Here is a 27,500-nt window from a genome sequence, read left to right as displayed (position 1 = left end):
AATATTCTCACAGGTTTTATGGCAACAGGTTACTCCGTTGGATTTCGTTGTGCCAGTTCAAGCTCTGCATGCTCGCCTGGTCATCATTCATTCCTCTTCCCATGGCCAGTTGTGTGTGTATATAAGATAAGGCAATTGAAGTCTAACTAGTTCAATTATCTGACAGTTAACATTTTTTTAAAATAAAATTTTGCAAACGTTGATTTTAGAAATACCACTAACCATGATATACAATAAAAAAAAAGACAAATCATCTTGTAAGAAAATAGAAGAATTGTTTTAGTCTAGAAGTCTGTTAGTTAAAGTAACCATGATGTCTTATACCTACCTAACTTAAATATCTTACTACACTGATCCTGTGCTAGGTTAAATAAATATTTTTCCGACTACTCTAGTGGGTCAGTTTAAGACAAGTTACTGCCCTCGCTCCTCTCACTCATCTTCAAAAAAGTCCTTCTAAGGTTAGGCGGAGCCTGATATATTAAGTTTCTAATTTTAATATCATTTTTTCATATTTCTTTTTAATTTCAACTAAATGTCTTACTCATGGTTTTTATATAGCACTGGTTACTGTAACATTAAAGCAGTTCATTATTTTTATTTACTCCTTTTCACAGCTTTGAATAGGTTTATTATTTTCAATAAATGGAACTAGACCAGGAGTACTTAACATTTACATGGGAAAACGGGAAATTCTGGTTGGCAAATCAAATGGTTGGTGGAATTCAGTGAGGAAAGCTTCAAAAAATAATTATGGCATGTGATCAGGGGCACCCAACGAGAATATAGTTCAAAAGCACTTAAACATAGCATTGTTGCATTGTTGTTATTTTAGTATTTAAACGGTAGATATAGGCATATTTCTGTCCCCTAAACATTTTCCTCTGTTCGCATTTCCTAGCTGAAAGTCTTGTGATCCGAAAATTATATAGGGATCAAAACTTACCTTTTCGAAAATTTCAGCCAGAAAAAAGGGCTCCCGAAGATTCTAGGTGACCTTTGGAGGGTAAAAATCCGTTAAGAATGGGCAATTATACCATTTTTTTAGATGTTCGAAAATCCTAGGGGAGGGAGGCAAGCAAGAAATTTTACAACAAATGTCCCGAAAATTCTAGATCTCTAATCATCTTCCGAACAGGTATTTTCCGAAAATTGACACTGGGTGCCCCTGATGTGATTTGAGGCGATGCAATTTTTCCACTCTTTTTAGTCTTTTCAGCTAATTTGGAAATACTTCGTAGCGGTTCGTTCTCTAAACAAGTCAAATTTGGTTGGAAAAGCAGGTCATTATTAAAAACAGAAATTATTTTACTCTTCCATTTACAACAGAAACACAGATCCATGGTTTGGGAGATAAAATTTTTCAACTATTTTTCGACTCAGTTTGAGTGTACTGGACAACCTTCATTTTGAAAAAATCTTCCATTTTCAGTAATCTTACTTGGTTCATACATGGAAATTTTTAATGAAACCCCTGCTGACTAGAAAGAAATCTTATTACCACTTTGGTTTGGATTGAAAGAAAGGAAACTTGTGAAAGATGCAATAGATTGGCGCGAAAGAGTCTGACATGATTTAAAAATACACAGGTTGACTACAACATCAGTCATATTCTGATCCAATCGTGATACTCATCTCCTTGCCAAGAATGTCTGTTTGGTGGAACCACTTGTTAGTATCAAGGACAACTGCAAAATAATAAAAAAAACATTCAAGTTAACCAACCTTCTTATACATGTACAACACAGTAAAATATTTTACTCAAAATTAATTGTCAGTTTACATTTTTACAAGTGTTCAGTTGTCCCGGGGGGGGGGGGGGGGGGGGTGGGAGTACTCTGAATTTAAAGTGATGGAGATGATCAAATGGGGGTAAAAAGCAAAACCCAAAAAATCCCTCGGGCTTCCGACAAAACCCCAAAAAAATCCCATGCTGATTTTCCGAGCCATAAAAGGAAGCTTAAGATGGGTTAAGTAATTCAAGAACTTGGGGCTGCAGCTGCTTCTTTTAAAAGTGTATTTGGATTTTTTAGTGCAAGCATTCATTTTTAAATGGTCATAAAAGAGGCCACTGTATGAGGCACATGTCTGTTAGGCCTGGGTTTAGAAACTGTACCCCAGCGACATGCAGCCCATGCTCGACAAAGATCTTACTCGACTCCTGCAGAGTCTTGCCAAAATCGAGCAAATGAAAGGCTAATCTGCTGCCAGGGTGCCTATACATCAGTGTATCTATGTACATGTACATATAAGGTGTCAATACTCACTTATCTCTCCTGGATTAACTGTCACTTCAAGCTTTGGATCACAAACATGGGCACACTCTGGGGGTGGTTCCAGGGTCCACTTTTTTGTCCCCTTTATTTGGGCTTGCCACGATGGGTTCCCTACAGCATCAATCTGCAGATGGAAGTCAAGTCCCAGTAATTTTTTTTACCCAGATTTCTATTGGACAAAAGCAATTGGCATAAGAGATCTTTAAGAAAAATGCTTTTGATAATGCTTTTTGTAAATCTTGCTTGTTTGACTGACTCAAATACAGACTGTAATCACTTTTGGTAAGTATTAATTCTGACGGTATTATATAGGCCACTATATAGACTAATATATTGGCTATTAATTAAAAACTGAATCATTGAATGATGCAATTCTAGATCTCTTGATTGGCTTAGCATCATAGTATATGAGCCATTAGTAAAATCCAGCTAGTGGTCTATTATCAATGCTGCATTGTGATTGGTTGAGCTACTACTAGGCTATATGTTATAGCCCACTAGTAGCAAAAAGTGCTGGCTTTTTGCCAACAAAAAAGGATTAAAGTCTAGCTTTAACTGGCTAGAATTTTTTTATTCTCGAATATCTTTGACCAACTAGTTGGATTTTACTAAAACAATTATTCCTCTCGCCCTCATGGCCTCTGAGTCAAAATTATAGCCTATTGTTTCGGGCTTGAGGAATAATAATTGTTAATTATACTATGCTGTCCAAATATGGTAACTGTATGCATCTGCTCAAATAATTAAAAACAAGCAGAAAATTGGTTGCTTTTACAAATAAAGTCGGGAAGAATTCTGGATACTTTGTGGGCTTTTATTATTAGTATAAAACAACTATTCCACTCACGCTTGTTGGATATGAGATGATAGCCAACTCGGCACTACACGCCTCGTTTGCAATCTACCATCTCATATCCAATGCACACCTGTGGAATACCTGTTAAATAACTGTAGGTACATGTATGTGCCACCGTAGAGGGGATGGTTTGTATGTGGTTTTACCGTTTAGTCTGGGACACAGCATGTTCTGTAAAGATTTTTCAAGTTTCAGCAGGAAGGAATGGAATGAAGGAATGGGTATAGAATAAACTTGCCAAGTTTTCAACTCAAAAGCTTTTTCAAATTCGTGCTTGCATGATTACATGCAGCATGCTAAAAACAAAACATCTTGATGTCAAAACCATGTTTACAATCTCATGCACACGCCTCTCAGTCAATCAGACTGCGTGTACTATCTTAATTGTTTTTTAATACATAATATCACATTAACAGGTCATTTAAACACTTTGGAGAGCTAGTGTCCATTACCAAGTTTGGAATAAAAATTTTAGATAAATTGTCCCTTCATCTAGCATTTTTTTAAATGCAATTCTGAGGCTTATTTTCCCTGCATGACAACAAAGTTATATAATAAGAAGATTTTAATTTCCCAATACAGGGCTTCGGATATTTCTCGTGGTCGCAGAGCTGTGAAATTCAGGTAAATTTGCGAAAACCCGCAAAATTCACAAAAACACACAAAATAATGTGAAATTCACCAGAAATGACATATCAAATACATGTCTGTACAACATTTATGAAACTTATCTCGGCTATTGGAGCTGTTAATTACTTGCTGTACACTTGCAAATTGATCTCGAAACTTCGTCAAAGAAACAAGCAAACAACGTCTCTCAGTGAAGTTTACCCCGAAAATACCCGCGAAAATCAGCCCATTTTTCCTCGAATTTGTCCCTGAAAATCCTGTGAAATTTGACTTTTTTCTCTACGACATATCAGAAACCCAGCCCAATAGATGCCTATATATTTGTGAAAATGGTGCACTAGGGATTACTTACATGCAAATGAGCACCATAACCAGGGGACCCCATAAAAAGCCAGTCCGTCTTGCTTGATTCTGAAGTATCAGGTAAAAAATAAGGTATTTTGTAATGTCTTCTAAGTTCATTTGCTGCAGATGGGTCGCAGTTGCTCCTAACAAGACAAAAATGGAATGGGAACTGTAAATTAACACCAAATGACTATACTAACTGACAAATGATTTGTTAAAATGAACATTGAAATAACTATATAATAACTTCTTTGATCTGGTCATGCAGTGGTAGGTGGCAACAATTTAAAAAGTACAACTAAGGACAAACTCTTCTTTTAAAAAAATATTGGATATTTTTTTTGCAAACAACCAGTCGATAAAGGGTTCTTGTAAGTCCATTATACTGATCAAATTTAAGCCAAAAGGAAGACTTCTTTACTTGAAAGCTGGTAGTTCAGAGTCACAAAAGAAAATCCTCTGTTTTTCATAAGATTTAAGTTAAGCATTTATAATCCAGAGATTTTTTTAAGGGTATATTGATAGGAATGGGCAAGGATAGTTCCTGTGTGTGTACAGGGATTAACACATAAATCTACAAGCTGCCACCTGAAGTTGTGACGCTAAAAAATCGTAAAGATTTTATTAATTATTGATTGTCATAATGAATCCAGCTGATCAGACCAAGAGTCTTAATTTGGATTTTATTGTGTGATTTGTTATTTAATTAATTAAATCAATAAATAAAAATTTAGAAAAGTAGCACATCCATGCAGTTTTTCTTTGTCTACCTGATTCCTGGTCACATTGGAATTTGGAATTTTTATTTTTTATACTTTACTGACCAACCCAAAATCAGGAGATGCATGCATGAGATACTAAACATAGAAGAAAGTGAAAAGGTGGCCTGAAATTAAACTTCTGCACCAAAATTTTCATTTCTTTACTTTGTTTTCCATCACCTGCCAATGACCCAAACAACTTTGGCCGGTGTTTCTTGTTTTCTTCCTGTAATTTGATTTGTTAGTTTCATTCAATAGTGCACCTGGTTACAGTGGTTGCCCTCACTACCCTCCATGCATGCGATCACAGGGACAACAAATCCTTACTGTAACAATGTCAATAACTCTAACCAGAAGACAAGTGTTCGATTATTCATAGAGATCAAATAAGGCCTATGAATATGCTAAAGCAACTAATCCTAACTATAGTGTGCAGTAACATTTCATTTGGCTCCTTCTTTACCGGATACACGTGGCATCAATCAGAAAATTAAACTTAGCTTACTTCGTTACCGCAAGAAAATAATTCAGCAATGTTGGAATAACATTTTAATAAGTTGAACAATAAGTTTGACTTCTGATTTGAAAATAAATGAAAATTAAGGGAGTATGAGCTAGCAGATGTTCGAACAAAAGCTCCAATCCTAATTTTTGGGAATTTTATTTTAAGAAAAATGTCCAGTTAAAAACATCTTTGATCATATAAGCTTAACTTAAAGCTGTTTAATAAATATCCCGCCAATGTTCAAAATAAACAATGAGTTTAAACGTGTAAAATTTTCATGTAGTCTTCATTAACCTTCTGAAGCATATGACCGATACGAGTCACAGGCGTATTGTCTTGCTTAGCAGTTAAAAAACCTGTGTAAGCTCAGAAATCACTTAAAAATAAACGCTCTCTGTACTTACCAGCCAATATACCAAGGCTTTCCTTCCATATTCGCGTCTTTTTCAGACATGTTAAAAACTTCTCCCAGTGATCTAAAGTTCGTCTGATAACCGAAGAACTGGCATCTCTCGTCCTCAGTTATAACGGGGCTTTCTGGGCCATAAATTGACTTGAAGTAGTTGAAACTGAAATACTGAGGGGCTGTCCAGTCTTTAGCTCCATCCGTGATCACTACAGGTCGTGCGGTGTACGCATACTTCCGCACGAAGTCTTCTTTAGTCAAAGAGGAAACTCTGTCGACGATGTGAACATCTTTACACACGCTACAATTAACCGGAGGTCGAAACATGTCCAAAACAATCTCAGGATAAGGGAAAAGACACATATCTTTTTCCATGTCAAAGTCGAGGACATAGTTTTGGGCGAACCTGTACAAAGATTCCTGTGTGAGAACTCCTTGTTGACACAGAAGACAAACCCCAAACAAAACTCCTAGCAAACCGACCAAAACACTCGTCAAAACAAGACAGGTCACCCGTTTTTTCTTAAGAGTTTTCACGGCTGATATTTTCGCCAGCTGTGCATCCTTGATCCCTAATTCTCTTGCTTTCTTACGCAGCGCTGAAAATGCATCGCTGACTTTCTGGAGGTCAACCTCGGCTTGCTTCCTTTCTGTCGCCATAATTCCCCAAAATGACGGACGACCACAGGGGACCTGGCACTAGCAAGCTTTGGACTAGCGATTTGTATTCCGAACAGGGGGTGGGTGGAGAAGACCACACCGCCAACAATCATGGCCGAGAGGTTCGTGTATGTAAATTTTCACATTTATAACTCAAAAAGTTTACGGTGTTAACGGTTTTCACTACATGTAGTCATTTTGTCCCTTTCTGGAATGCTATTACTGGGCAGCTTTACATATGCAATATCGGACTCCTGTTGTAAACTTAGCAATGTGAACACCGAAATAATAGCATTCCTCAAACAATATTTTGTGCGATTAAGGCCAAAAATCGGGAGAGTTTTGGAGCCTGAAAACACATATATCACACCACAGAAGGAAAAGGAATAAAAAAATAAAGAGCGTGAACGGAGAAAAAGGACGAGGACCATCTATTTTGGCGTTGCTATTTTAGCGCATCCAGTCTGATATATGTAGGACATGTAAGTTAAGGAAGTAACTTGCTTCAGATGCATGACAAGTACAGTTTAAATGAACTAAATTTCTTATGCCTTAGCCGTAAAATAAAACGAGAAAACATCGGAAAACTCGCCCTGGACGAGAGTTTTTAAACCTTTTGAAAATTTATTTTCAGATCTGTCAGGCACGAAATACTAATGTAAAAGTAAGTCCTTTTTTGTTTCACTTAATTTATTTTTAAGTTTAGGTAAAATTGGCGCGCATTTCTCGTGGAGAACCTGATAACAACAACACGTCCGGCCTTTCAAATAACAATTTTAAGTTTATAACAATCCGAAATGATATTACATGTAAACAAGAAGACTCTTTCTACATGTATACTGAGCATACTTTTCTTACAAAAAAAATTGAGTTGGCTTCCCATACCAACATAAAAAGATCAACGCTCGCATTGTGCTTGGTTTGAAGAGACTAGAGCTCTGCTTTCATATTCTGTTATCAGATCACCAGGCTCTCCTCGTCGATGCATAGCACGCATTCACGGGATAATTAGTATGTGTCGAGACCCACAGGTGCTGTTTTGTACTCTTTTATTTTAGCACCTATCTGATCAAAAGAGCAGAACAGCTGATTTTTCTCTGACCCCTTCTCTCGTTATCTGGTTCATAACGGAGGAACTGTTTATTGTGATCAACTACTACTGGCAAAAACGTCATGATTGAAAGGATCTATATTCATAATATTGGGTCCCGTTGTGCTAAGGTAGTCGCTTCATTTTTAGAAATAACAAAATAACTGATTGGCGAACGAAAACTTTACACTGAGAAAATAACTTCTCCGTTTTTTTGAATCAGTTTATTGAAAATAATCTGAATATGTAAACAAGCATTTTCCAGAATAATTATTCTGTTTGAAGTCTTCATAAATGCACTTTGATTGGTGCGTTCACTGACACAAAGCTGTCTATTTGTCCGCAGTTCAAGAGCAGGAACTCATGTTGAAAGTTGAAGTTCCAAAACATTGTCGGCTCATTTAATTTTAGTACTCCTAGTCAAGTGTGACCTTATTCCAGTAGCCTCGCCGCCATAACGATTTTGTTCATTTACAACTTCTCGAACCTGTCGAAGAAACCAGAAAAACAAGTTAAATAAAAACCAGTCAGTGAACGATATTCACAAGATTAAAAGCGCTAATGTGACATGATTGAAAAGTGAAAGGAAAGCAGAGACGGTGGCTTGGATACGTTATGCCAATTACCATGAAAAATTTTGAGTATTTTTGGTCTCCCATGCAATATGCGCTCTTGGAGAAGCTATATCACACTCATACAAAAAGTGGCTTCAAGTTATGTACATGTGCTTGTCAATGTATGAGATAGTTTCTGGTGCTGAAACTGAACGTCTTGATTTTTCTCTCAAAAGAATGTCCTTTTTTACGATTCCGTTTGTTACTAAATTCCTTCTAATGTGAACACCTCTCTATTTTTAACAGCCGATAGCTGCTCCCTCGTCGAATGTACATTAGTTAAGAAAAAGACTAAATGAAAAGACAATCGATCTAAAAATTGCCACAGCATACCTGACTCTTGCGTTTTATTTTAGCCTTATAGAACTTCTTTCTATGTTTAACACGAGGATTGCGCAGTTCCTTTTTCTTCTTGGCCGTAAGGCCTTTGTTCTGCGAGATCTGTGGAATACAAATAAATGTGGCGATCCAGTGATTAAACATTCGAAGACCACACAGTGACCGGCATATTCTGCACGTAGTTCTCAAAACAACTTGTTTTACGGACGAACCATCCTCAGAGCCGGGCCCAGCGGGGGCGAGATATTTACTTTTTTAAACCCCAACATCCACCTACAATATCTTCCTAACTGAGTTACATACATTTTCTGAAGAATTAGTTCATACAATTTGTTTAAAGGTCAAATCATTTTCCGTTTGGTGATCATATTATTAATTCTCATAAACTTTTCTCTTGCTTATATATTGATGTTGGTCGCTTCTGGGACTTGAAGGGCTTAAAAAATCAACAAACAAATAAATCAAAAAAAAGCAAAAACAAAGAATACAAAAGAAGGGGAGAGCTCCAGGCCATTGACTCTCACGCATCGAACCAATTACAGCAACATTTAAACTGTCGGCCAGTATTTATTCGCTAGAAAATATGTTCAGACCAATCAGATTCCAGAAGAAAGTGGTTCAGAAAGATTAAGCGCCCAAGGGATTTCCCGTTCTTCTTGTGATCCATGCCAGTCATGATTTTTGCCCCGGAATATACCGTCTCAATTAGCTGCGGCCCCTGGGTAGGTCTCCGAGAATAAGTGAAGAAGGGTAGGATTTGTTGAAAAATTAACACATTTACCTTTATAGACGATTTTCTCAATTTTCCTTATCACTTTGGCAAAGATACCAAACCATTAAAACCCAAAAATGTACGGAAAAAATAAACATTCTTACCTCATATGTAATTCCCCTTTTTCCTTCTTCAACGTCTCCTTCTTCAATCTCCTGTTGTTCTGAAAATCTGCAATCAAAGTAAAATTAGCTTTGACTGAGCTATATCAACTAGTCACGTGGAAATAAACGGGGAACGAACAAGGCACAGTTCAGTATATTTACTACATACCGAAGGGATCATCAAGGAAGCTAACCGGCACTCTTCAACAGGGGGGTGGGGGGGTGGGGGGGGGGGGTCGTCAGTGGAGGATTTTGGAAGGCCGTCGAGGAAAGTGAGGCTATGTTTACACTACTATGAACACTTATCCCATACGTGACTCTTCACTTTATACTCCGTCACAGAAGTCGCGCCTTATTAACCTTCTAACGTCTGAACAGGATTCCTATCCGCCATGGTTTTTCGTGCCCGCGCAATAGCTATCCGGCAGTAATATGAACACCTATCCGATATGTGACTCTCCACTTTAGACTTCGTCACAGAAATTGCGCCAGATTACTGAACAGTTCTAATGGAGTGTGAGAACAGAATTCCTATCCGCTATAGTTTTCGTGCCGGCGCAATAGCTATACGGAACAGTATGAACATCTCAATCCGATATGTTACTCTCCACTTTAGACTACGTCACAGAAATCGCGCTAGATTACTGAACAGTTCTAATGGAGTGTGAGAACAGAATTCCTATCCGCTATAGTTTTCGTGCCGGCGTAAAAGCTAGCTATCCGGTACAGTGTGAACACCTATCCGATAGGTGACTCTCCACTTTAGACTACGTCACAGAAATCGCGCCAAATTAACCGTTCTAATGTGTGAACAGAAGCCCTAGTATCCGGGATAGTTTTGGTGCCGGTGCAATAGCTGTGTGAACACAGCCTAAACTTACCTAAAAGCTGCTTCTTTTGCCTCCTTTTTCCTTTTCTTCTGCAGCTTAACAGCTTCATAGTATTCCAACGGATCCATGGCTTCTGTCTCAACTTCTGTTTTCCTTTTCCTTCTCTTTTCTTTCTTTCTTTGAGATAACGTTTCCTCCTTGTACGCAAAAAAAAAAAAATTCGTACATTAGATTGATTGATCAGATATATTTGTGTGACATCATACGACATTGAAAACAGTGCAGTAACACATCGATTCTCTACCTCCGATATTACCAACCACCCTCTACTAGGAATGATAAATCGGTAACCCACTTCCACCCCCTCCCAGCTATAGGAAGGACTATTTCATATAACCTCCACCGACCCCCTGCCCCTTCCCCCCCACTCCCCCCCCCCCCAAAAAAAAAAGAGCGACATCTCTTCACTCATAACTGCTCATAATTTTCGTTAGAATTTTAGTGTGGTTTGGTTTTCAGTCTTTCACGCAATGAAATTAGCGATTTACTCTAATTTCAACTCCTTTTATTTTGCACTCCTGGGAATCGAAATGTTTTTAGGAAGATTGACGGCTGCACTTTGAAAAAAATGCGCCAGCTTTTAGAACGTTTGAAAATAGCACAAAGTGATGCTACAATAAAAGGAAAAGTCAATTTTCTCGCTGAAAAACAATGCAAATTAAAGCAGAAACAAAAAGAAAAGGAAAACTGAGACAATAGGAAAGGCGAAACAAGCGTAACCATTCCTTCATTTCTGACCTTTTTTTCAGTTTTGGCCCTCGTAGAGCTGTCTTCGTCCTCATCTTCGTCAAGAAGAGCCGACAATTTAACAGGATTTTTTGAAGGGTTCTTGGTAGTTATCTAACGAAAAGAAAAAACCGCAGACAAAATGTATTAGTGTATTCATACAAAATACACTAGGCGATCATACAGTCTTAATGTTTCGCACAAGCAGATTCAGTTTCATGTACTAAATTCTAAATTCAAACACGCTCGGTTCATCATTTCTTCTGATAAGTTGTGTGGAAATTGTTTCGATGACAGCATTTAGGTAGGATGCTACTAGATCGACAGCAACATGAAACCAAGTGATTGTAGCCTTATAAGCAGCAAGAAATTAAAGGGTTGGGTCGACTTTTTCAAGATATCATCAATTTCCGTAACAGTTATCCCTGAACGAAATTCAGGGTTCTATGACCACTTGACCAAGGTGTTACAAAAAGCTAGAAGTTGCCTGATCAGAAGACTAGAGAATTGCGTGTCATCCGCAGTTTTGGGGATTTATACACTGTATCCTTTATACAGGGAATTTGATCAGCGTCCAATGTTACATACCTTGCTTTGGACACTACCTGTCTTCGAATTCTCTTCCACGGCTGTCAAGATGCGATAAAAAAAGAAAAGAAAAACAAATGCATAAAGCTGGTAAAAAATATTTTAACTGCGTTCTATTCCCCCTATGGTTTTTAAATGGTACTAAATAATCAGAGCGAGATTTAAGGAATACATCTAACAACTCACGGTTTTAAGCCGGGACTTAAAGCATGAGTTTAAGTTTGCCTAGTCCCTAGGCCTTATTTACCGCGCGGCCAATGTGTTTCGGGTCACATGGTCCGAGCGAGTTTGACCGCGAAGGCCTGGGAAGACGCAGTACAGGGACTAGGGTTAGGGTTAGAAAGTTTAAGTAAAAAAGGTTTTCTTTTCAGATTGAATCCAGGGCACTCGATGTCGTTGTCTCTGCTTACTTACACTTGCACAATGTAAGCAAAATCATTTTGGACTACTTTATAGTATAGGGTGTTACGATTCATGAGTTTTAGTTTTTCTGTCCTAATATCGATTTTATGGGAAACTAAGTCGTCGTAAAAAATTCGGTCCAAAGATATAAACCGTACCATTTTTATCGAAGACCCGGCTTTGTGAAAGGAGTTCTTCGATCTCTGGTTTTAATTTTTCATCCAGAGGTTCGAGTTCTTTGATTAGCTACAAGAAAAACAACAACAACAATGGTAGGCAGTAGTAGTAGTTACAAAACTGAAAACAATCATACTAACAAAAAGAAATGAATGAACTATAGAACGAACGAACAATACAGCTGACAATAAAACAACGCTTTAACTATTATGTCCGTGCCTTTCAAAACGTTTACCGGTCGTTTCGATACAAAGTCGCTTCAATACAAGTTGATTCAGTCGGTTTGTAAATAATTTCCCCGTAATGGTCTATTCATGTCATTGTTTTTCTTGCTCAGGCGCTTACTTTGAGCGATGGAAATTTTTGCGCAATTTCACTGCTTAAGTTTAGCATGACCACAGACATGTTTCTTTTCTTTTCGACAATTCGACAGCGCCAACAACCTCTTGCGCTTTCGGTCAATAAATTCTCCCGCCCCTCGAATTTAATTCAATACGCGCGCATGACGATCTCTACAGAGAAAATACGGGTAAAAATGAACAGGCTAGCTCAAGTTTGTAACGAAACGACCGGTTTCCTTCAAACCTTCTCAGGTAGTGGCAACGAAACAAACCTTCTGATACTGTACGAGTCTTTCCATCACAGGGTGATCTCTTGCAGATAATTTCTTGGCTTTGAGAAGCAGGTAAAACCCAATGTTGATACAGTAACTAAGAGAAAAAAAATATCACATTCAATAGGTCTGCTTATTTTTATTATTTTGTTTTGTTATTACGCTATCGTAACACTAGCAGACTTTTAAATCTACATGGATTCACTGACCGATGTCAATTATTGCAGCATTAGAATCAGCCTCACCAAATGTCCAGTAAGGTACAATCCGATTTGTGTTAACTAATAACATCCCAGCAGAATTATTTTTGGGGGGATTATAATTTATGTAATATTTAAAACTCTTACTTGAGGTAGAGTTGATGTTTCAGTTCAAGGTAGTTTGCTCCCTGTAAGAAACAAGGAACAGCTGTTAAGCATTCAAGCAAATCAGTCTTAAATGACTTTACAAGCTCATGCTGGAAGTTAAGTTATGAGAGGCGACAACAAAACCGGGATTAGACGGGAACAGATTAACTCCTGCACTTCATTTGTTAACAAAGGTTAAAGCTTTTGTGTATCCTTAAACAAACTTAAAGTTCTTAGAGGAGAAATAAAACCTACGAAAACCTCTGGAAACAACGAAAGTACACAAAGGTTTTCACAATATAATACATTGAACAAGTTGCAGTGGTGTCTTTATTACAAACTCGCTAGTTGTTTATGGGTGAACAAAACGTCAAACAACTCCTCTTTAGCGAGTACACATAATTACACAATGTACCTCTTTAGGGATTTGCCCAGCTCTTGCCATCTTTACAAGAGGATGAAGCTTTTCTATCACTTCCTTTAGCTAATATAAAAAGAGTCCAATTTGAAGTTTGTTAGTCCAACACACGAGTTCATCATATTTTGTGTACAAAACTTAAAAAATATATAAAATAATTATTACTAATATGTTTTCATTTTCATGTACTGTTTAAAAAACGAGGCCGAGCATGAGTGTATTATCTGGTTTAAAAACTCGAGGCTTAATACACGACTGCGAGTTTTTTGAACCGCTACAAAATCTCTGATATAGGGGTGATTTTGGTCTAAAAAATTGGACATAAAGTTTAGCCAAGTCTTTATCAAATATAAAGACACTCATTAAAAATTAATTTCTTTTGTTTTTCTTTATGAAATATTTGTAAGTTTATGAATAGCTTTTTTAAAATATCTAGTAAGTCACTTTCACCTTTGACTTGAATTCATCTATGAGTTGAAAGAGTTCTGGAGAGTCTTTCACCAGGATCTGTTAAAAGAAATTGGAAAATAGATGGTATTGGCCTCAGATAAGGAAAACATGATATCTTCACAAATAACATCTTACAGTCTTCACACTTAAAAAGATCACCATTGCTATGACTACAATTAATCACACCTTTTTTCATCTCTGCGCAGCCATGAACACGATATGTCCTCTATTTAGTTCCTAAAAGTCAGTTTGAGTAAGGTTGTTCAAAATAATGTAAAGAAATATTGAAAAATTTCATATCATTTACCTGAATTTTTTCTGCTTTAGATAACTTTGAAAGGTCTTGCACTATCTTTTCCTAAAAAAGAAAGAGGGTTCATAATAATATGGCAAGCTCACTTACATTATTTTAATATATATCTAGTTTATTTAATTTTTACCTTGTTTACCGGTATTTGATCTTGTGCTTCTTTTTTGTAATCTGGTTTTGGAAGCTACAAAATGATGGAAAAGAAATTCATAAACTATGTCAAATATGAAACTCATTAACATAGTACATGTAGTTACATAGTTCGACTTAAATCATAGCTAATAGCCCTAAAGTAGAAAATGTCAGACCTTCAGGTAACCTGTGTATGTACCATTAATTTTGGTTGGAGGTTGGTGAAGGCCTCAAGTGCCTTCTCATGGCAAAAAAAGAGAAGATGACAACCATTTGATAGAGGTTAGAGAGGATGATTTTACTACTGTTTATCAACAAAGGAATATTAAGTTAGCCACAACATGTGTATAGTCAAAAATACAATACCTGTGTGCGTATTTTGAATAGACAGATAGACACGTTAATTAATTATTCTATTAAAAGTCTGTTAAATGCTGAAAGGAAAGAAGGAGCTATTGTACTGGTATTTCTGACCCATAATTGCTTCATGCTACAGAAACTGGGTTAGTTGTCTTCAACTGGTGTGCCTGTGACTTGTATATGAACAACATACACTAAAATTCCGAAAATAAGCCTTGGGGCTTAAATTTTTCAAAGGTCCTTTTTGAGGGGCTTATTTTTGGAGGGGCTTATATTCGGAGGGTCTTATCTACAGAGGGAAATTTGCATTTCAAAATCGATTGGGCTAGCCTTGTTCTTGGAAGTAAATTTACTGTTTTTGCTTTGTTTTACTTTGTATTTGAGGGCAATTTTCCAAGTACAAGCCCCTGGGGACTTACATTTGGAGGAGCGATTTAACAGAGGGTTTTTTGCGTTACCGGTTTGGGGGGCTTGTTCTTGGAGGGGCTTATACATGGAGGGGCTTATTTTCGGAATTTTACGGTAATCTCACCTCAAATTCAGCGGTATCAAAGTCTTGTTCTTCTAAGCAGGCAGCCATGTGTTTCTGTAAGGCCAAAGCTTCTTCTTCTTCCTCTTCAGCCAACTTATCCATCTCTTCATCGGAACCTGGCAACAAAAAAACAACAGTAACAGTGGAAGCCTGATAAGACAAAGTGCCATGGAAGAGAAAAAATAATAGTCCTTAAATGTACAGGTATATTGAATTCCTGGTCCATACATTTTACTACAACTAGAGCAAAGGATGTCATTCATTATACCAGGGTTACATGTACATTATATATAAGTTCATAATGTTGGACTGTCACTGTATTAAGTCAAAACAAATTAATGCTAGCTGGAAATGCAGGCACAAAGGGAAGAAGAAGGAGGGAGAAAAAGAAGATGGGGTCTATTTTATTTCTGCTGTTCAAATAAGCTAAAGTTGGTCACCTGCATATTCCTCAACCATATCAGCATCATAGAAAGAAGCCTTTTTTCTTCCCCAGGATTTTTGACTTGGAACATCTGTAACAAAGTTGTATAAGACTTAAATGACAAAGTTTAAAGGGCAAAAAAAAAACGATAATACTACTACAAAAAAGTATTATAATTTGCATGTACCTTTTTCATTGTCCTTTTCATTTTCGCTTCCTTCATCTTCCTGTAAAATTAGATGTACACTGTACATAGTCAGTACACAAAAAATAATTTCTGATCACTAACCACAGCACGTATCTGAAAACAAATGCACAATCTATAAAACAGATCAGTATGAACTGAAATACATGTAGCTAGACCTCATCCAAATCTTCATTTTCATCCTCAAAGTCATCTTCATCACCATCGTCCTCAGCATTAACCTCACTGTCGTCATCATCAGATTCATCAATATTAAGTGCCATTACATCCTCAACCTACATAAGACAGAAACAAACTGTTCAAGTACACTCAGCAGAAAAATATATATGTTAATGCAGCTATATTTGTTGTTACTGGTACCTCAGCAAGAATTAATATGATACAAATTTTGTATCATACCTGTCCATTGTCATCACTAGACTGGTAATTCCCATCTTCATCATATGCAGTGCTGTCAAGCAGAATCTGAAACCAACAAGAAAAAAGTTGTCACATAAGGGCCCAGTTATTCAAAAGGTGGATAACACTATCCACTGGATAAATCTCTATCCACTGGATAACACATTTGGTTTCCCTAATACTTATCCATTGGGTAGTGATTTATCCAATGGATAGGACTATTCAACGTTTGAATAACTGGGGCCTGTATAATTTGTTAAATCAGGAATAGATTTAGCACTTAAAAAAAGGCAATCACAATTCAACTAGCCCCTGGCTTAGAGATGAAGCCCTTTATTTGACAAAAGAACAGGGGCACCCAATGTCAATTTTCTTAAAATATCTGTTTGGAAGACGATTTGAGATCTAGAATTTTCCAAACATTTGTTGTGAAATTTTTTGCTTGCTTGCCTCTCCTAGGACTTTTGAACATCTAAAAAAATGGTATAATTGTCCATTTTTAATGGATTTTTACCCTAAAAAGGTCACCTAGAGTTTTGGAGAGGCTTTTTTGTGGCTGAAATTTTAGAAAAGGCATGTTTTGATCCCTAAAATTTTCGGACCACTAGAATTTCAGCCAGGAAATCCGAATAGATGAAAAATTTTCAGGGGATAAAAATATGCCTATATCTACCGTTAAATACAAAAATACGTTTAACAATGCTATGTCTAAGTGGTTTTGAACTATATTCTTGTTGGGTGCCCCTGAAAAGAAGGACAATCTTTTATTCCCAGTAACAATAATTCATGCTTAAGCTAATGCCATACTTCATGTACAATATTAACACCATTACTGGTATATAATATATATATTTATCAAGAATATCACGATATACAGATTAACCGCTCATTACTCTTACAGAGGCCATCTCACCTTTTCTCTTTCAGCATGAAATTTATCAACATCATCATAGAAAAAATCTTCTTTGTTCTGTTAAAGATCAGACAATATTACAAATATTCAACAGTTTTAAAGAGAAATAATCATATCCCTTGAATACTAACTAGTTTCAACTTAACTAAGTGCTGTAAATGTAAGGCTGTAGATTTTACAACTTTAGGTTGATCATGAACCAAGTCTGAGAATAGTGTTCTGGTAACCTTAAAAATTATCCAATAATCTCAGTAATGAAGGAAAACCTAAAACTTTACATGTGTGATGGGATGTAGTTCACTATCAGTTAATTCAGAATTTAAAAGTCTGCCTTATTAGCTGTGCAAAGCTGTAAATAGAAATGAAAAACAACTTCTTGAGCCATAGTCACATAACTGGTGTTTAATTATAGAGCTTGACATTCACTAGTGTAGGGATATAACTATTTTGTAAATATCTAAATCAAGAATTGTTTTGGCTTTTGTTGTTGTTTTTACTTACAGGGTCTGGTTCATCATAAACCTCTTCTCTTTGGTTGACCTTTGGCCTTGTTGGCTTACTTTTCCTTTAAGAAAGGCAAAAAATGATTAATGAATAACATGTACTTTAAGTACTTAATAAAAAAGAGGCCCCAGGGGGACTGATAAATATTGTTCTCATCATCTTTAGTTATTATAACCTCCTTGCGTGGACTATCGCTGTCATAAAGTCACTCATGGCCTGAAAGGTAATTTTTCTTTTTAAATTATCTCATACATACCCAAGATAAAATTCAGGGCAACGTGAAACTGAGTCAGCGAGAGAGGAGTTGAAGAGAATATTGCGTGGAGAGGAGCAAGGGAAGAACAGGAGTAGTTGTTAAGAAGTGTCAGGGAAAAGGTTAAACTTAACATGTCACAAGTGAGGATACAGGGCAATCCACTTACCCAACCAACATCTGTAGTTACTGAAGATAATATTATGCATCATGGGTAATGGTGAAATCAAATGGTGGAAGTATGTCTGTTTATAAGGAAGTTACAAAATGCCAAAAATTCTCTGTGGGAATGTACATTTTAGGACTCTTTCATTTTAAAAACGTAACAAAAACGTTTGAAAAGTACCATTCGTAACAGACAACTAATCACTAAATAAGTGGTGAGGCTCTAAAAATTTCCTTTTCATAGAAATGTTGAAAGCAGAGCCTCGCTAAGTAAGGTAAATGGGGCAGGTTATAAAAAAAGTACTCTATATCCTGTATCTGATTAACAAAAACTTGCAGGATGGCACCAGCACATTTTCGTCAACATTTTTAAGTCGTCACGTGCTCGCAGTTGAATCCGTCCGTAACTTTTAACAAGTCCATTTCTTTGAAATCGTTCCCTTAAATTATTTTAGATTGCTGTTATAGCTACCTTTTTGACCGAGCCATATAGCTGCTTTTACCGATGTGCCTCTCTTCGGTTTTGAAAAGAGAAATCTCTAGCAAAGACGACCAACAACTTCGACGTGAAGAAGAGCTAGCCAGCCGCCATTTTGGAATTGACCGAGAGGGAATGGTTCGTGCGTGAAATTTGAGGGTGCATACCTTTATGCGATTAGTCTCTGGTCATGTGCGGGCGTTTGTTATGACAAAATGGCGGCATTTTGGGTGAGCTCATGAAGCGCCATAAACTTGATGTTTATTACTTGTGGAATCAATGGTTGTTCTTCTAGATGTATTTCCAAGATCATGGGTCCTTATGACATGTGTTTTGGTAAGGGGATAATAAGGGTGTAGTACTTTTTTTAACGATAAACAAAGAATGCACATCCTAGTGAATTTGAATCTGTATTTAAGATTACTATATATACTCAATGATTTCCTGATCTTACGTGAGAGAATTAAATCATACCAAACTCTAAGATTTATTCCATTCAAATAATATTTTGCTGATTGTATTTTTACAGTGCTGGTGTGTTATAACAGAAGCAAATGACCATTGTTCGCGTCCTCTTTCCAGGATTGTGAGAAACCAGCTGACCGAAGTATGTCTGATTTCTTAAAATGAATGTTTATACCTTAAACTCTCTACACTATTCATCAAATCAACAGCATCTTTTGAGGCCCAGATACTCCTTTGTTGGGCGTGGGGTTGGGGGACAGTGGGTTGTGGTCTGGGCAAAGAGACAGCTGACACTTCAAACTACTACTTATAACACCAAATCAACAGTTGATGACTCTTATAAGATCCTTTTTGGTGAGCCAGTGGGGTGGGGGGGCGGGTGCATGTCCCTGTGACTGTATGAAAATTGAGAGTGTTTTATAATAATTCTCGCTTACATGTGTGATGGAGGAGGCCATGACTGTGTTACTGATATTCCAACTTTTTCTATTCATTCCCCAATTTTAGCCCACCAAAAACCCCTTACATATGTACCTCTTCCACCAGGAGTGTTCAGTGCCTCAAAAAATTGTATTTCAGCTTGTCGTTTGGGCAAACAGCTCTCACATTTTGCTCATCTGAGGCCACTTTTTGCTGGTTTTAGTTAATGATTTAGTCAGAGGATAACTTGCTTGGACCCTCACCCACCAGGTAAGTAAGACTTGCCCAGCAAGAAAATCTACCTGTCCTGGATTAGCTGATAGGTCTTCTTTTGAACCCTGCTTATGAAACACAGCTAAACCCAGACCCAAAATGATTTTTGCTGTTGTCTAATGCAAATCATACTATAAACAGTCACTTTAACAAATACATTATAATTTCTTTCTTAGCATTTTTACAGTGTATTTGAGTCCAAGAGTGAAGAGCCTCACAGAAAATGCCCATTACACCTGGACAGAGATTTATACAGATTTCAGGAAGGAAATAAAACCCAGGATTATCCTTCAAGATGGGTCTGCAACTTTTGTGGAAAGGCATTCCTTTCTGAACATTACCTTGACATGCATTTTGATAACAGGCACAGTGATGAACTTGTAAAGGTGAGGAAAGAAACATTAAGGGCAGGTTATTAAAATAGAGTTTAGCCAGTATAATTTTACCAAAACTGCATTCTACGCCGTTTTCAGTTTGCCAAATGCTTTTATTGTCAGCAGTTCTATAAAAGTATAAAGTGTAGTCTAGAAATTTTAAAAAGATGAATAATATCATTATTCATCTTTTCTAAAATAACCCATTAAGAAAGAGATCTGGAGTCCCAAAGATTCGTTGAACCACGGCCTACAGACTTTGTTTAAATAACCGACCCCCAAATATAGTGACTAACATCAAGATTATTTTCTCCTAACAATTTCCATAAATCATCAGAAAATGTCGTGAAAACTAACAAAATGAACCCCAAAGGGAAAATGCTTTGATCTTTTATCAAATTCTCCCAGCTAGTCCTTTAAGGAAATCTATGAATATTAGTCTGGAGAATTTGTGTGTGGATATTGGGGCTTTAAGGGCAGTTAAAAGAGTAGCATAGAAAAGTGTTGCTGTCCTCAGCGACAATGAAATGCTTGGTGAAGACAACCAACATAGAATTATGCTACATCATACGTAGATCTATAGAATGATACTGTTGCTGTTTTGTCTGAGCAGTGCTGACCTGTTTTATTGTAGTTGCACCTTTCACAGGACCACTTCAACCTTGACCTAATTTTGATAGGTAAAATAACATTATTTTCCTTTCTTAGGGCACTACTGTGTGTCTTGCTGATTTCTGTGACATCTTCAGATGTGAAGTGTTTGAAAACCCAAGGAAAGACTTCTTTTGGGAGAAAAAACTCTGCAAGGAAGACAGATTAACAGCACGCAGGAGGAGATGTGAGGTAACTGATTACGGTTTAACTCTGTGTGAACAACAAACTGTTTTGAGCAAAGTGTCCCCAATAGATTTACATGTATGTCATTTGGTAAAATGTACAAAAACTTAAAACTCCATAAAAGTTTTGATCATGGCACTCTGACTGTACAATATAATGAGGAAAATCCAAGTACCAATGTTTTTTACCTCATATGATCCACAGGCTCTAATGCGTAGCTGCCTTCCTCAAGGAAATCTTTCACTTGATAAAGAACTTGAAATTTATGGTGAGTAAAAATACTGGGATATGAATGCATTTTTTTTGATCCTTGCCGTTGTACATGCATCACTGAATTAAAACTTGGGACAGTGGTTCACTTCACTTCACTTCACATTCTTGTAGTTTTTAGTATTCTCGTTTTATTGTAGCCTGACCAAAAAGCCCCAATACATAGAATCACAATTTTAGAATGGCTAAATTTGTAGCCTATATTCATATTGCATCTGATTGGTTGGTATCACTGTGGTGATATGCATGGTTGAGAGGCATAAAATGTTGGTGTTCCTCATCTGGCACAATAATGTGATTAGACTATTCAGGAAATGAGCCTGCACTCCTCCCTGTCTCTTGTTGGGGTGGACCTGAGGGTGACAGGCATGAATCAAACCTAAATTGTTGTAGGGTAGTTAAAAACAGATTTCATTTTTAAGGTGAGAATTGTTTGTAACTGTATTACTAGCCTGAGAAAACAGCTGACATTTTGCGACGCTGTTGGTGGTTTCCTCATAAAATGATGTCAGAGAAACAAGCACAGAAATTCCAGAAACACTTCATCAATATTTCAAAATGCACTCATTTCTCAGACGTCATTTCGTCGGGGAGCTAGTGTTGATGTCGCAAAATGTCGGTTGTTTTCTCAGGCGACTGTAGTCCTTGTGAAATGAATTTTCTATCATTTTGTGTAATTCTAGAGGCAATTGGGGCTAACACATGTGCTCTGCTTAATTGTAAAAACTACTGGAAACCCCCTCATCAAGAGGTGAGTAAGCACTGAGCTTGTGTAATAAGCGAGCATGGGAATGCTTATTGATTGTCCCGCATTCCCTTCTCTTATGCTTGCCTGCATCTCCTCTAAGCCTTTGTTTTCATTGGTCCTTGTAGCCTCTATTGTTGGTAGTTTGATAGGGTCAGGGACTTATAAATTATTGCTTCAGTGGTGACATCAAGGACAGCCAGTCAGTCCTCACTGCCAAACGTTGCGTCAACGCCTTTTTTTTGTCTTTCAACCATTGTCATTAAAAAGTCTTTGTTGGAAGAACCGGGTTTGGGTGGTAAACGGGATGGAAAAAGGCTGATTTTACGCAGTAATATTCACATCGTAGTTACAAAGTGCAACGAAATGGTGTCATTTAAATTTTGTCTCCTTGAACGTTTTTTTTTTCTAAGGAAAATTCAACGCTGAATTTTGTATTCCAGATTGCTGCGTGGAAGATAATTCTTTATGCAGTGATAACACCGTTTTTCGTCATGGGACTTATTGTTTACTACTACGCCATCTTCGATCATTACTTGTAAGTATAACGTTATTTCGTGTCCTCGACACGTTTTTCCCCCTATTAGCTCTACAGTAATTGAACACACATGAAACTGAGAAAAAGGAGCAATCATAAATCTTCGAATGTCCAATCACTGTTGTTAGATTGCTCTACTGTTTAGATCTGTTTACAGACTTTCTCTTTTCTATTGAGAGGTCACCGAGTGGTAGACTCCCACGCAGACGTTGTTAGGGCTTCGTCACGCCGCGTTCCTTCTCCTCGACGGAAAGAGGATTGTGAGAGGAGCCAAAAGAACGTCTGCGTAACCGTGGGAGCCTTGCGAGTGGGGTACTAAAATAAAAATCCGCGGGCGATTTATTGACCGCTAGCGCCAGGGCGTGGAGTTGGGTAATTGAGAAAAAGACGCTCATTGTCGCGCTTCTTTCGCCGCTCGCTCGCGCAGTCATTTAATTCCTCGCCAAAAAAAAAAGTTTTGAAGAAATAATGAGATTGTTAATATCCAGGCCATCTTCAGGAGATTTAACAGCCCGACGTTTCCAGCGAAAGCTCTTTTCACAGCAAATCTAAACGTCTTCTTTTTTATGATTGTCTTAACAGAGGATTAGCTCTGACGAAGGTCTAACGCTCGAATCGTCAGCAGTTTAATAACCCTCCATTCGGTGACCAACTCAAGCCTATGAATTCTTGTGACAAATTTACTTTTTTATCCATATGCACTGTAGTCCTAGACGGTATCGGTGGAAAAAAAATTCTTTCAAAGAACTACACTCAAGCAAGGTAACTTTTACAGTTTTCCTGAGTGCACTTTTTTCTTGTATTATCTTAGTGGTGATTATCCTACTGACATAAGCTGGTCGCGCGAGGAAGAAGAGGAAAGCATCTTATTGTCGAGACGTTCCAGACGGAGCCCAGATCTGAGGAAAAGATACGGGGGACGCCCACTAATGTATTAGCAGGATTTAAACAGAATTCCCTTGGCAGGATCGGAACAGTGTTTTGGTGTGAACATTTTGAAGAGGATTTCAAGTACCGTCCAATCTTCAAGGAAGTTAACTGGGCTATATTGTTCTCCAAGGGTGAAGTAGGATTTATAGTGCAACAAGTGGTGCCTTCATTATCCGTTCTAGAAAAAAAGGCCGGTTTTCATCCCCCAGCGCGTGCTCTCCGGTTTGAGGCGGAGCGGGAACCGGCAGTCTGCAGACCGAAAGCGGACAAGAAAATCATGTGACAGGTTGTTAATTAAGCGAAGGAGACTCGGCTTCTCTCCTCCGAAGAGGACTGTGTCCGAGGGAGGTTGGGAAGAAGGAAAAAAGAAGGGATGAAGGGGTAAGAGAGGACGTCCATTTCCCTCTCACCATCGCCCATCGCGGGCTTACTATTTTTTGATTATCAGAGAGATTAAGATTCACGTTCACCGCAAACGGCAAACGTTAGACTCGAGTTGAGAATTCCTCAGAATGGAAAATAAGCAGATAACAACAGTCCCGAACGATTCCTGTGGTTAAAACTGGCATTAAACTACATACTTTTGTGTAGAAGCAATAAAGAGTAAACGGAATAAGGGGAAAACTTGGTCACATGGTACAAATTCACGTCTGCCGTTTGGAGTAAACGTGAATCTTAATCTCTCTATTGCTATTTTTATCGGAATACCTAGCGGGAGAATTCTCGGATCATTTAACGTTTCTGTGAACCTGCCCACCTACCCCTCCCCTAAACCAACATTTTGCGCAAAGTAAGAACTAAGTGTTAATGTTGGTTTAGGCGAGGGGTAGGTGGGCAGTTTCCCAGAAACGTAAAATGATCCCGAATTCTCTTCTGTGAAAAAGACTTGGTAACTGTTTGAATGCTTTAGTACTCAATTCAGTCTGCTAATAATTTTCTCACAAAGCTTTCATTTCCTTTTATTTACACAAATATGTTATATCTATCAGTTTTAATAAATTAATCTGTCATCTGACAGTATTAGTCATTAATTTAAAAGTTCACTCGATACTTTATGTCAATAAAATAGACTTCAAAGACGATAATTTTTACGTGAGATAGAAACAATAAAAATATGAAACTCTGGCTATGTTCACACTATACCTGACAGCTTAAATCATACCGGCGCGATTTTTGTGATTTAATTCCGGCGATCACGAAAGTGGAGGGTCACATATCGAATAGGTTTTGCGCCATACTTTGGTACTGTGTACGGACACTGAGGGGGGGCCATAGAAAGTGTCCGTATTAAGCGGGTGCCCCAAAACAGGTTTTGACTGTAGTAGAGAGATTAAGATTCACGTTTACCGCAAATGGCAAACTCAAGTTGAGAAAAAAGCAGATAAAAACAGTCCCGAACGATTTCTATGGTTAAAACTGGCATAAAACTACCTATTTTTGTGTGGAAGCAATAAAGAGTAAACGGAAATTAAGGAGGAAACTTTGTCACGTGGCACAATACTAATTCACGTCTGCCGTTTGTTGCAAACGTGAATCTTAATCTCTCAAGTGACTGAAAACGGTAACACCTTTGATGAGAGCATGCGCATTTACTGGTATCCAGTACCGTGACGTAATCGTTTTCTAAAACCTCCGTTTTCAGCGAGTATAGCAAAACGGCGTTTTCAAAACACGCCACTCTGGAGAGCGTTTTCGAGAAGATGCGTTTTCGGTGACCGCTTTTACTGGCGACATGTTGACTGTAGGCCAAACTGGAGAAAAAATTCTCTGTTTTCAAACAACAACAAATATGTATGGACCGGGCCTTAGATTACTCTCTTGACATCCCGCATTCTCCACTCAACTACGACATCATCTCCGCTTTGGGCCCCTTTTTGCTGACTTACAGCGGCCGGTAGCGGGCCTTGCCAAGTTCTGCGGGCTCATCCCTCTCACGGTCATACTCTCATCTGGAGTTAACCGTGTCAAGGAAATTCTTCGCTGGGAGAAGTAACTTTTGCCTGGCTTAATGCCTTTATTTAAGGCTTTTTCGGTACTAGAAATTGTCAAAGTATCTTTCGCGGCTTTGACACAATGGTTCTTGCAAGGTGGGTCAAACGTTCTGGCTAATTCAACGATGTCGTAGCACTCCGAAGCTTTCATTACGTATTGGTTGCGAAGAGCATGGACGGAGGTCGCTACACTGCGTGGGCCAGTGCATGCTTCTCGTTGAGAAACCCCTGGTCTTGGGGAGCATGCTTCACATTTAGGCGCTGGTGCTGTTTTGCTGTTATCGTTTGTTTGCGCGTTCGGTAACTGCGATGTATTCCAAACTTTCCGAGAGTTGCTTTCACTGTTTAAAGATTTTGAGCTATGAGCCCGAGTTCGAGACTTAGGAGGTGGTCGCGCTTCGGGATAGAGCGAGCCAGGAAGGAACGAAATACCCAACTGATACCCACTGTTACGGAAAGTTCGCACGCTGTCTGAACCATCATCGGAGGCAGAAACTACATGATTCGACGCGCTTGGTTTTCCAGCGGAAGAGGAACGTTTCAATCTATTGACAACAGATTTTGCCCGGTACAGCTGAGGAGGGTTCACTTTAGCAGACTGCGATCGAGAATTACTAGTCCGATTGGACGTTGATCGAGAGAGTCTTTGAGAAGATCCTTTAGCTGAAATAACACCCTCGGAGCTTTGCCTGGCTTTCTCCTCTTTGTATATTTCCCACAGCACCGTTTCCTCTTTTAAATTTTCCAGTTCTTTCATTCTATGCATGAACGGGTCCATTTTCTTCGAACCTCTGAAACAGGCATCCTCAATAGTCTCATCTACCCAAGTCTCGGGATAAGGGTCGTGAAATCTAAAGAGGAACTCCTCAGCGGAGAGATTTTCTGGGACGAAGAGCTTTTCATACAGAGGATCACTTTCTTCCCACTGCTTCTTGGCCCTGGCATCAGCTTCAGCCAAGTCCTTGTTGAGTCTTTTATGATCTGTATTCTTGTCTGTGGGGCGTTTAAGACTGGTGCGTGAAGAGGGACGTAACGAAGGAGACGGAGAAGAAGTACGAGATGGAGGGGCAGATGATGAGGGGCGTGGCATGGGAACAGGACAGCTGGTACCCCTGTAAGAAAAAAAAAGGTCCATCAGTAAAGTTAAGGTTATATGATTTTGTTATTCTTCCTTTTTTGGGCCTCAGGTACTCGACCAAACCTTCTGGCGTTCCTTTATTCTGCTCAACTACCCGCGCGTTTTTCGCATTAGTTTTGACGATCTCTGCTCATTACTGTCTTAAAGCCTGGAACAGGCTTAAGGGTAGCCTAATTATCGGGTTTACACTTCGACAACCAGCGAAGTAAGTGAAAAGACCAGGAGGAACTTAATAAACCCTTCCACAGAGCCTTTACCCTAATTCGCTGACTCATTTCACTGATCCATTTTGTTGACCTGTCAGGCAAGTGTGAGTATCCAAACCCGGCACACCTCGGTGACACCTTCCTTGCAGGTCGCGATGTCACATGCACGTTAGGCCACATAGCGATTTATCACCTTAGAGAACGAAAAAGTTACTAGTTCCCTAATGATTGTCAGCTCCACCTTTCGGGGAGTTAATAAACGATGAAGTACTAGTCAAACTTTGGGTGAAATTATCTAATTTCCTGGAAAAAACTGTCAACATTTCGAATACAAAAGTGGTATACGTTCTCGAGAACTTTATCTTGGGCTGAACTTGAAACAATACAACATACTTTTCCTGTCTGCTCCAAGGTCTCGTGAGGTAACTAGAACAGGTGGGTCCAAGATCATTACACGGCTCAAAGGGGGCTTCAGTAGCTGGAATCTCTCTCTTGCTCAAAGCTGTCGCCAGCTGGCTGCGTCGTAATGCAGGACTAGCAAACCCCTCATTGTTCATATGGTGCTGTAACAGTAACAAAAGATGAGGATCTTGGAAGCCCAGGGAAGCGTCTCCCATCATCCTTTGCGCCCCTTATCCGCGCGCATGTGCTAGAGAGACTAAGAACCAC

General features: G+C 38.3%; 5 protein-coding genes across 8 annotated transcripts in view; 2 read left to right on the top strand and 3 right to left on the bottom strand.

Annotated features, from left to right (window-relative positions):
- LOC140927356 (uncharacterized) overlaps nucleotides 1–604 on the top strand; it is a 9,546-nt gene extending 8,942 nt beyond the window's left edge. For both annotated transcript variants that reach the window (XM_073376986.1, XM_073376985.1), the window contains exon 5: nucleotides 1–604. This exon is cut by the window's left edge and continues 1,188 nt beyond it. The gene's annotated coding sequence lies outside the window, so the exon portion shown is untranslated.
- LOC140927357 (bifunctional arginine demethylase and lysyl-hydroxylase PSR-like) overlaps nucleotides 1–6,472 on the bottom strand; it is a 6,689-nt gene extending 217 nt beyond the window's left edge. The window contains exons 1-4 of the mRNA XM_073376988.1: nucleotides 5,778–6,472; nucleotides 4,115–4,250; nucleotides 2,268–2,400; nucleotides 1–1,688 (exon numbers count right to left, since the gene is read on the bottom strand). The exon at nucleotides 1–1,688 is cut by the window's left edge and continues 217 nt beyond it. Coding sequence (XP_073233089.1) covers nucleotides 1,603–1,688; nucleotides 2,268–2,400; nucleotides 4,115–4,250; nucleotides 5,778–6,439 — 1,017 coding nt within the window. The 5' untranslated portion in view covers nucleotides 6,440–6,472 and the 3' untranslated portion in view covers nucleotides 1–1,602. The remainder of the gene's footprint in view (nucleotides 1,689–2,267; nucleotides 2,401–4,114; nucleotides 4,251–5,777) is intronic.
- Nucleotides 6,473–7,610: 1,138 nt separating this feature from the next.
- On the bottom strand, nucleotides 7,611–18,771 carry LOC140927358 (something about silencing protein 10-like). Of its 2 annotated transcripts, XM_073376989.1 has the most exons (21): nucleotides 18,639–18,771; nucleotides 17,746–17,809; nucleotides 17,245–17,301; nucleotides 16,332–16,397; nucleotides 16,091–16,207; nucleotides 15,915–15,954; nucleotides 15,744–15,818; nucleotides 15,304–15,419; nucleotides 14,410–14,463; nucleotides 14,277–14,327; nucleotides 13,970–14,026; nucleotides 13,517–13,585; nucleotides 13,102–13,142; nucleotides 12,755–12,851; nucleotides 12,123–12,210; nucleotides 11,563–11,603; nucleotides 10,987–11,088; nucleotides 10,240–10,385; nucleotides 9,359–9,425; nucleotides 8,477–8,584; nucleotides 7,611–8,016 (listed from the first exon to the last, which is right to left on the bottom strand). In XM_073376989.1, the coding sequence occupies exons 1-21, from the start codon at nucleotides 18,653–18,655 to the stop codon at nucleotides 7,927–7,929; spliced, it is 1,563 nt and encodes a 520-aa protein (XP_073233090.1). In that variant the 5' UTR covers nucleotides 18,656–18,771; the 3' UTR covers nucleotides 7,611–7,926. The 2 variants fall into 2 exon arrangements, with proteins under 2 accessions (XP_073233090.1, XP_073233091.1); XM_073376990.1 differs by lacking the exon at nucleotides 13,517–13,585.
- Nucleotides 18,772–18,849: 78 nt separating this feature from the next.
- Nucleotides 18,850–24,076, top strand: LOC140926478 (uncharacterized). Its single transcript, XM_073376212.1, has 8 exons — nucleotides 18,850–18,980; nucleotides 19,174–19,251; nucleotides 19,979–20,188; nucleotides 20,885–21,019; nucleotides 21,218–21,281; nucleotides 21,967–22,034; nucleotides 22,472–22,566; nucleotides 23,378–24,076. Exons 1-8 carry the CDS (start codon nucleotides 18,924–18,926, stop codon nucleotides 23,502–23,504), a joined length of 834 nt encoding a protein of 277 aa, XP_073232313.1. The 5' UTR covers nucleotides 18,850–18,923; the 3' UTR covers nucleotides 23,505–24,076.
- A 353-nt stretch (nucleotides 24,077–24,429) lies between these two features.
- The window catches only part of LOC140927352 (uncharacterized), a 10,766-nt gene continuing 7,695 nt past the window's right edge, over nucleotides 24,430–27,500 (bottom strand). For both annotated transcript variants that reach the window (XM_073376982.1, XM_073376981.1), the window contains exons 6-7: nucleotides 27,225–27,394; nucleotides 24,430–26,599 (exon numbers count right to left, since the gene is read on the bottom strand). In XM_073376982.1, the coding sequence (XP_073233083.1) occupies nucleotides 25,348–26,599; nucleotides 27,225–27,394 (1,422 nt within the window). In that variant the 3' untranslated portion in view covers nucleotides 24,430–25,347. The remainder of the gene's footprint in view (nucleotides 26,600–27,224; nucleotides 27,395–27,500) is intronic.

This window comes from Porites lutea, chromosome 2 (assembly GCF_958299795.1).
Source record: "Porites lutea chromosome 2, jaPorLute2.1, whole genome shotgun sequence".
Taxonomy (NCBI): domain Eukaryota; kingdom Metazoa; phylum Cnidaria; class Anthozoa; order Scleractinia; family Poritidae; genus Porites; species Porites lutea.
The sequence above is the reverse complement of the archived record's forward strand: the minus strand, read 5'-3'. Positions and strand labels throughout refer to the sequence as shown.

Excerpts from the sequence above, each read along its gene's own strand:
- LOC140927358 (XM_073376989.1), bottom strand. Across the intron at positions 13,143-13,516 it reads CTGGGCAAATCCCTAAAGAG|GGAGCAAACTACCTTGAACT; the intron begins GTACATTGTGTA and ends TGTTTCTTACAG. Across the intron at positions 11,604-12,122 it reads CCGGGTCTTCGATAAAAATG|CCGTGGAAGAGAATTCGAAG; the intron begins GTACGGTTTATA and ends GCATCTTGACAG.
- LOC140926478 (XM_073376212.1), top strand. The coding sequence starts at position 18,924 with ATGGTTGTTCTTCTAGATGTATTTCCAAGATCATGGGTCCTTATGACA. Across the intron at positions 20,189-20,884 it reads ACAGTGATGAACTTGTAAAG|GGCACTACTGTGTGTCTTGC; the intron begins GTGAGGAAAGAA and ends TTCCTTTCTTAG. Across the intron at positions 21,020-21,217 it reads CACGCAGGAGGAGATGTGAG|GCTCTAATGCGTAGCTGCCT; the intron begins GTAACTGATTAC and ends TATGATCCACAG.